At 40.4% G+C, this 7,696-nt stretch overlaps 2 protein-coding genes across 4 annotated transcripts in view; one reads left to right on the plus strand and one right to left on the minus strand.

Moving 5' to 3' along the window:
- The window catches only part of PAIP2 (poly(A) binding protein interacting protein 2), a 17,765-nt gene extending 13,922 nt beyond the window's left edge, over positions 1–3,843 (plus strand). Inside the window, exons 3-4 of the mRNA XM_010850321.1 lie at positions 523–702; positions 2,911–3,843. Coding sequence (XP_010848623.1) covers positions 523–702; positions 2,911–2,967 — 237 coding nt within the window. The 3' untranslated portion in view covers positions 2,968–3,843. The remainder of the gene's footprint in view (positions 1–522; positions 703–2,910) is intronic.
- SLC23A1 (solute carrier family 23 (ascorbic acid transporter), member 1) overlaps positions 1,448–7,696 on the minus strand; it is an 18,064-nt gene continuing 11,815 nt past the window's right edge. For all 3 annotated transcript variants that reach the window (XM_010850319.1, XM_010850320.1, XM_010850318.1), the window contains 2 exons: positions 5,570–5,830; positions 1,448–2,421 (listed from right to left, as the gene is read on the minus strand). In XM_010850319.1, coding sequence (XP_010848621.1) covers positions 5,589–5,830 — 242 coding nt within the window. In that variant the 3' untranslated portion in view covers positions 1,448–2,421; positions 5,570–5,588. The remainder of the gene's footprint in view (positions 2,422–5,569; positions 5,831–7,696) is intronic.

Here is a 7,696-nt window from a genome sequence, read left to right on the forward strand (position 1 = left end):
GAGAATCTCAGGGACGGGGGAGCCTGGTGGGCTGCCATCTATGGGGTCGCACAGAGTCGGACACGACTGAAGCGACTTAGCAGCAGCAGCAGTTATATATATTCAAGAGTATTAAAAAGGGTTAAGCAGTATGGTCTTCTATTTCAATGACAGTTAAGTTGCTGACCCTCTAAAGATAATTTTTCCAGTCATTTTTGGGTGGGTTTAGGGTTTGTATAGTTTTGGAAGTATCATAGGTAATTCTAATACCCAGTCCTGCATAAGAACACTTTTGTTACTTCTTCCCTGCCACCTTTAGTGGAAAGAAAGAATATTCTGCTCTGACAAGTAAGACATAGCAAAAGTCTAAATATATCTTTCCAGGTCTTATGGAAAAGATTTTTTTTTTTACCTTAGCATAGAAGCAGACAAGGAAGGTATGACATTGTGATTTTTAATGGTTTAGTTCAAGATACTTTAAGCCTTTCCTAGTGATGTCATCTTACCAAGTATGCTATAAATTACCCTTTATTATAAATCCAGATAGAAGAGGAGTTATGGGAAGAAGAATTTATTGAACGCTGTTTCCAAGAAATGCTGGAAGAAGAGGAGGAACATGAGTGGTTTATTCCAGCTCGAGATCTCCCACAAACTATGGACCAAATTCAAGACCAGTTTAATGACCTTGTTATCAGTGATGGCTCTTCCCTGGAAGATCTTGTGGTAAAGAGTTATTTTTTCACCTTTTTAAAACCTAGTTGGTCTTTCTCATAAGTGGAAAAGTCAGCATCCATCTGTTTAAGAAGAGTTCTACGTCTCTTTCCCTTCAGAAATTCTACTGCTTCTTACTATGGAAGCAGAGGCCTCCTGGTCTCACTTATGATATGGAGTGACTTTTGGCAGCACTCTGGAGCTAGTCTGATTAATAGATTTCTGACTAATAGATTCCTTGACACTACTTTTAGTTATGACAACTACGATACCCTAGGATACGTAAATGTCTAAAAGCAGTCTTTCAAAAGGGACAAGTATGTTCATGTGATTTGCCTGTGCAAAAGTAGCTAGACGGAGAGGTTTTGCTCTGTCTTAAATATTTGGTGAAATTACAAATTTTTTCTGAAGGGTAAAATTCTGGAGATTTTTTTCCTAACCCAGGATTTTCATTGAGTTACTCTAACTCTGTTTGGAATTATGATTTAACAAAGACTTACAAACTCTTGGCAGAAAAGGAACACAAACCTATTTATATTTTTAGTTATTCCCAGTGTCTCATTGCTGATGGTTTATTTGTAGTAAAAAGTTTTTTCAGGAACTGTGATAACTAAGCATCAGTACTAAAGTAAAACCTGATGATCCTTTTGCTAAAATTAAGATAATTTAGCCAGAATGTTAAACTTTCTTTCCATATGGACAATCTCTAGTTGCTTCTGCAAGACGGTTCTCTGGAATATTCCCCTAGACTCTGAAGTCATTTTGTAATTGTCTTTTATTCACTGTGCAGTGATTTCCTAACCTGGTTGTACATCATAATGACCTATGAAGCATTAAAAACAGAAATTTTCTCAGGAACATGCCATCCATAGAATCAGTCATCTAGACATGCTAATTTTTATAAGCATTCCCAGAGGATACTGCCAGCCTGCCCTTTCAGACATTTGGAAACTGTTTTCCTAAAAGGCTGTATAGAGAACACTGAAATGTACATTGTGGTATAGCTTTTGTTGCAGTAAAGGACAGTAACCCAATTAGGCAGATATGTGATCTGAACAGTCTGTTGGGGTATACTTGCTTATGGCTGGATTAGTCACTCCACAAATAATCCTGATTCCTCTGAGGAGAAAAGCTCTTTGCTCTAATGTATAACTTTACCTGGACCCAGTATCATCCCACTGTCTAGAAACTGGTTTGTTTGACTCAGTCTATTTGAGATTAACTCCTCCTAGTTATTTTGTATCTGCCCAAAGTTTAGATTAATTTCCCTTGAGAGATGAGAATGATTATGTTTAAATTATGAAACTTAAATTATTGCTCCAAAATGTTGTTTAATATGCTCTGGTCTTGAAGTAAGTAATGTTGAAGGCTCAGATTCAATCTAAAATCCTGCCAGCATCCCTACATTTCAGGCCCTGGAATCTGTCCTGGTTTCTTTTTGTCTTGATCAATTTGCATTCAAAAATGTGGTAGAGGAAAATTTCCAGCTGTTCCCTGTATGCTAACATATCTACTTAGGAAAGTAAAGATTTAGAAATACACAATGATGGTGGTACAAGCCTCTAAGGCTCTGAGAGGCTTTGGCCCATTCCTCCCCTAACTGATACAAAAACAGTCCCAGAGAGTGACTTATCCAGGCCTACATAAGAAGTTAGTTAGCAGAGCTGGGGTTCCAACTTAGATCTTCTGACTCCCCATGTAGTTTTCTTTTCCTGTTATATACCATGCTTCCTGTGGGAATTAGAATACAGCAATTAGAAAGACAACTCCATATTTTCAGTGAGCATCATAAAGTAAAATTAATCCATAAACAATTCCCCAATCACTTTAATCATCATTTCAATACTTGTTTAATGTTTGCATAGTTTGAAACTGTTTAAAGAAAGTCAACTATCATAGTTAAATAAATAGAATTCTGTGTTCTGAGACATTCCTTTGGTGGATGTGCAGTTAGTGAGTTTCCGGTTACACTTAAGCAAATTTAATTTCAAGTCCTACCTTCTGTTTAGGAAATGGATAAAATTTGATATAATATACATAGCTTACATCTGGTTCCTTCTTTCACTGCTATAGATGTGTTTTAATTCAGTTTGACCTTACCATCTGAATTCTTGCCTTTGTCTTTTTTTGGAAGATGGTTTTGCATGTGGATCTGGGTTGAATGCTTCTGAGTATCTGGAGATATCTGCTAATGAATTTGCTTTTTTACTTATTTTCCAGGTCAAGAGCAATCTGAATCCAAATGCAAAGGAGTTTGTTCCTGGGGTGAAGTACTAAAATATTTGAGTAGACGGGGCCCTCTTTTGGTGGATGTAGCACAATTTCCACACTGTGAAGGCAGTATTAGAAGACTTAATTGTAAAAGCTCTCTCTCGTCACTGTGTTACACTTATGCATTGCCAAAGTTTTGTTAGTCTTGCATGCTTAATAAAAGTGCTGAGACTGTTAAGTAAAAAGCTGTCAAACATTTACTGAGAACAGAATTGGCCCCATGGCTTGAAGTGACAGCAAGGAAAGAAGCACCAGTCAAGTTGTGTCAAAGCACCAAATTAAATGATCTCTAAATCTAAATTAAATTCTAATTGTTAAGTGAGTTCCTCAGTTCAGACTTAAATTTGCATTTGTTCCCATCAAAAAGAATCTCCTTTTTCTGAAGAAGGCTTGCTGGTTAATTGAAATAGTTCAGTATAGACATTTAAATATGTCTTTAGTTACTGAGGTTACAAGGTAGTGAACCTAAGTCTCCTGGCTTTTATGGGGTGTTATCATGTAAGAAAATACTGAATTATCCTAGTGTTACATCTAAGCAAGTATGTGATTTGAGAATTCCATCCTTTTCTAAGGAGTCATTGCATCATAGCTATTACCTGTGTAAAATCTAACATTTGACCAACCCATAATTCAATTGAACAAATAAATTGTTACATATGATTTGAGTGGTGCTTTTCCTTGCTTTGTTAACCATCACTACAATAGTCTGCAGCACAACTTTTCTTTTAACAAAGCTAGAACAGTTTTGGCTTCTTAAACTTCTTATTTGGGTAGGTTAAGCTGCCATACGTGTTCAGTGTGAATAGTGTTTAAGTTGAAAATATTGTAAAAAAATTATATTTTTTCAAAAATATTTAAAAAAATAAATAATAGTAGAACTGAGCTGCTGATGTTTGTGTTTATTGGTGTTGAAATACAGACTCTCAAGTGGTGATACTCATTTTAGTGTGGGCCCAGTCCCTCAGGACAAACCTGTTGGCGAAATTTGCTGAGAGAGCAAGCTTTATTAGATTCCATAGTGTCAAATGTGTTGTTATATATAAGTATCTGTCCAAAATACAGCAGTAAAATAAATCCCATGGCCCCCTCCATAGCCCGCCTTGGTCACCTCAGGCTGCAGTGTCAAGGCAATCATATATATCCATGTTAAGAAACTTTCTGGCTGGCCTGTATGTTGGTAACCTTACTCTAGTATAAGCTCCACTGGCTTCTGCCCTTCACAAACCATTGCTGCTCTGATTGGCCTGGTTTGCTGTTGGGATTCACCTGGATCCCCTTTTTCACTCTCACAAACTAATTTATAATCTTTATTTGGGATAGGCTGTTGGTCAGCTAGCCATTTCCTGGTTCCACATACAATTCTGCTTCATGGCCCTATTCTTAAATTTGGAGGGCTCAAGATTAAGAATGCCATCTGGTCAGTTCTGGTTCACATTTTCCCTATGGTCCTTTGATGTCAGTACCTGTGCCTGCTGTTTTTTTAATGACTCCCTTACTAAGCTAATAAACAGGTAGGTTTTTTAAGACTCTGAAGTAGATGATCTTGTTCGGCTATTGTTCTTTATAGAACAATATTGTGGTGGTTCCACAATACCACCAGCCCCTTCTGTTCTCTACTAGCTCAGCACCACAAGTGGCACAGCAAGCTGCCAAGTATGTAAGCGTTGGAGACCATTTCCCTAAGCCTAGATGGGTGGGCAGATGAGTTCATTTCCACATACTGCCAGATGATCATCATGTAATATAATAAGAGGTTACAAACTTGAATAACCTAATAATTAAGAGCAAAGACTAACCAGACTTCCTGAATTTGAGTCTAGTGATTATGGGTAAGTCCCTTAACCTTTCTGTGCCTTAGTTTCCACCTTGTTAAAATGGTAGTAATAATAGTATCTATCTCAGGAGTATATTTAGTTAATACACATCAAGCACTTGAGACCATTCCCTGGTACAAATTAATAAATCACTTACTAAAACTTTCTATCATGGAGTCATCTAAGCTAAGCTCTCACCTTGTTGGAACTTGTCTGTCTGTGGCAATGTGCACATTAAAACTACCTTTTTTTTTTTTAAGACCTTGAGACATCACCCCATCAGGGCCTGTATGGCATAGTTTTAGGGTAACTGAAATCATTCTGTTTTGTAGAGGTTTTATTACAACTATTGAGACAGAGCGCCTTACGTGAGAGAATTTTTAATATTCTTATACTTGTGTCAGTCATTTCTCAACCTTTTCCATGTCATGAAATATAATTTATCATACTACATGAGGTTGCCTATAGCTACAGGTTATAGCTCACAGGCTCCAGGTGACCCAGTATCAGTTCAGATACCCAAAGGCCGAAAGGATCAATATTTCAGCATACTTTGAACCTCCTACACGGCTAATGGCCCACACTTGTTGGGAAGTTCCACTGTCACTGTCATGAAATGGCTAAGGAGTTCCACATACATACAGTGACTTTTTACCCAGTCTCCCTTTCCATTGAAAATATTCAATTATGTTACAAAAATGGTAACTTGAGTAGTTGTCTCTCTGGTTAAAGCATAAGAATGTTGTGATTTTCCATCCCTCCCACAAAAGCCATAGACTAACATACAGTCCTACCTTTGCTGGGAATAATTTTTCAGACCTTGGTGTACACGGTTTCTGTGTTTTCTGGGATATCTTCTGGAACTGGAAGCTGGTTTTTTGACCTTGATGGAAATCCTTTGAAGACCGGGCAGATAGGAATGTATTTCAGAAAGGCAATTCTTTTTACCATGCTCATCCCAATGGGAAAGTCATAGCTTTTCAGGCTGGAAGACATCTCACTGTCAGCATGGGCCCCAGCTTTCCACTGTATCAGACCTCGTTCTTCTGGGCTTCCTGCAAGTGGACAAAGGGGTCACCAGAGCCAACAATCCTCTACTACCTCCCTTCCCCATAACCTAGTCATGAGGGAAGAATTCCAGAGTTAACTTGATTCTCAGTTTTCTGGTCCTGCAAAGTTGAATCTATGATCTCAGCTCCTAACTTTCCTAGAGCTCTAGAGATCCCTGAAAGATACTGGTTATACATAATCAACATTTATTGCATATCTACAGTGTGCCAGGAGACGGCACCCCACTCCAGTACTCTTGCCTGGAGAATCCCATGGACAGAGGAGCCCAGCGGGCTACAGTCTGTGGGGTCACACAGAGTCGGACACAACTGAGCGACTAACGCGTAACAGTGTGCCATAATGCTCCGTGCTTAAGTGCTTTAAATTCATTGTCTGATTTCTTTGAAACATTGGTGGGAGATACATATGCACTATTCGGAGAAGGCAATGGCACCCCACCTCAGTACTTTTGCCTGGAAAATCCCATGGATGGAGGAGCCTGGTGGGCTGCAGTCCATGGGGTCGCTGACAGACACGACTGAGCGACTTCACTTTCACTTTTCACTTTCCTGCATTGGAGAAGGAAATGGCAACCCACGCCAGTGTTCTTGCCTGGAGAATCCCAGGGATGGGGGAGCCTGGTGGGCTACCGTCTGTGGGGTCACACAGAGTCGGACACGACTGAAGCGACTTAGCATACCATAGCATATATGCACTATTATACAAAATTTTATGATGAAGAAGGTTAAGTAATTGTCAGCCTTCACCATCAGTATGGGGCCGGTGTTTGCTGGACCAATGGGGACCAAGTAGTACCCAGACTGCTGTGGAGGTAGGAAGGTATATTTTGAAATACTATAATCAGTATTAGTATTACGAGTCCATATTTGGAAAATAAACTCTAATACAAACTTCAGGAAGTCAAGCTAGGTAAAATCTTTGTTGGTGGTAGGGATACACAAGAGATTTTTCACAAATAGGGGGAAGTAGTTATGGGAGGGATTTGTGAATTCTCTGAGGTTTTCACAAGAGATGAGGTTGAAGACAAGTAAGTGGAAATTTAGTACAGAGATTTCCACACACTGGCAGCCCAGGTTGAAAAACCCCATGGGTAGAGAAACCAGATGTATCCCAAAATCTCAGAGGAGGACGCACTGAGGGAGGGCTGGGATGCGTGGGAGAGGCCACTGGAGCAGGCACTGTCTGAGCTGGGCCTGGCTGCACAGAGAGCAGACAGCAGAGGAGCTGGAGCTGTGGCACCAGACTGGGGTGTCTCAACCCCACTCCTCACCGCTGCTGGGACACAACCACCAGTGCATGCTCCCCACCTGCCTTCCAAACCCCTCCCTTGCGGTGCCTTCAACTCTTGTCCACATTCCAGTTTCCTTGGTCCTTCCAGAATCATCCAGGAAGCGCTCTGGATGACTCAAGCCCAGGTTCATTCACCTTCAGTTCAGTTCAGTCGCTCAGTCGTCTCCGACTTTGCGACCCCATGAATCGCAGCACACCAGGCCTCTCTGTCCATCACCAACTCCCGGAGTTCACTCAGACTTAGGTCCATCGAGTCAGTGATGTCATCCAGCCATCTCATCCTCTGTCGTCCCCTTCTCCTCCTGCCCCCAGTCCCTCCCAGCATCAGAGTCTTTTCCAATGAGTCAACTCTTCACATGAGGTAGCCAAAGTACTGGAATTTCAGCTTTAGCATCATTCCTTCCAAAGAAATCCCAGGACTGATCTCCTTTAGAATGCACTGGTTGGATCTCCTTGCAGTCCAAGGGACTCTCAAGAGTCTTCTCCAACACCACAGTTCAAAAGCATCAATTCTTCAGCGCTCAGCCTTCTTCACAGTCCAAACTCTCACATCCATACAT

The sequence above is a fragment of the Bison bison genome, unplaced genomic scaffold (assembly GCF_000754665.1).
Source record: "Bison bison bison isolate TAMUID 2011002044 unplaced genomic scaffold, Bison_UMD1.0 scf7180017864291, whole genome shotgun sequence".
Lineage (NCBI taxonomy): Eukaryota > Metazoa > Chordata > Mammalia > Artiodactyla > Bovidae > Bison > Bison bison.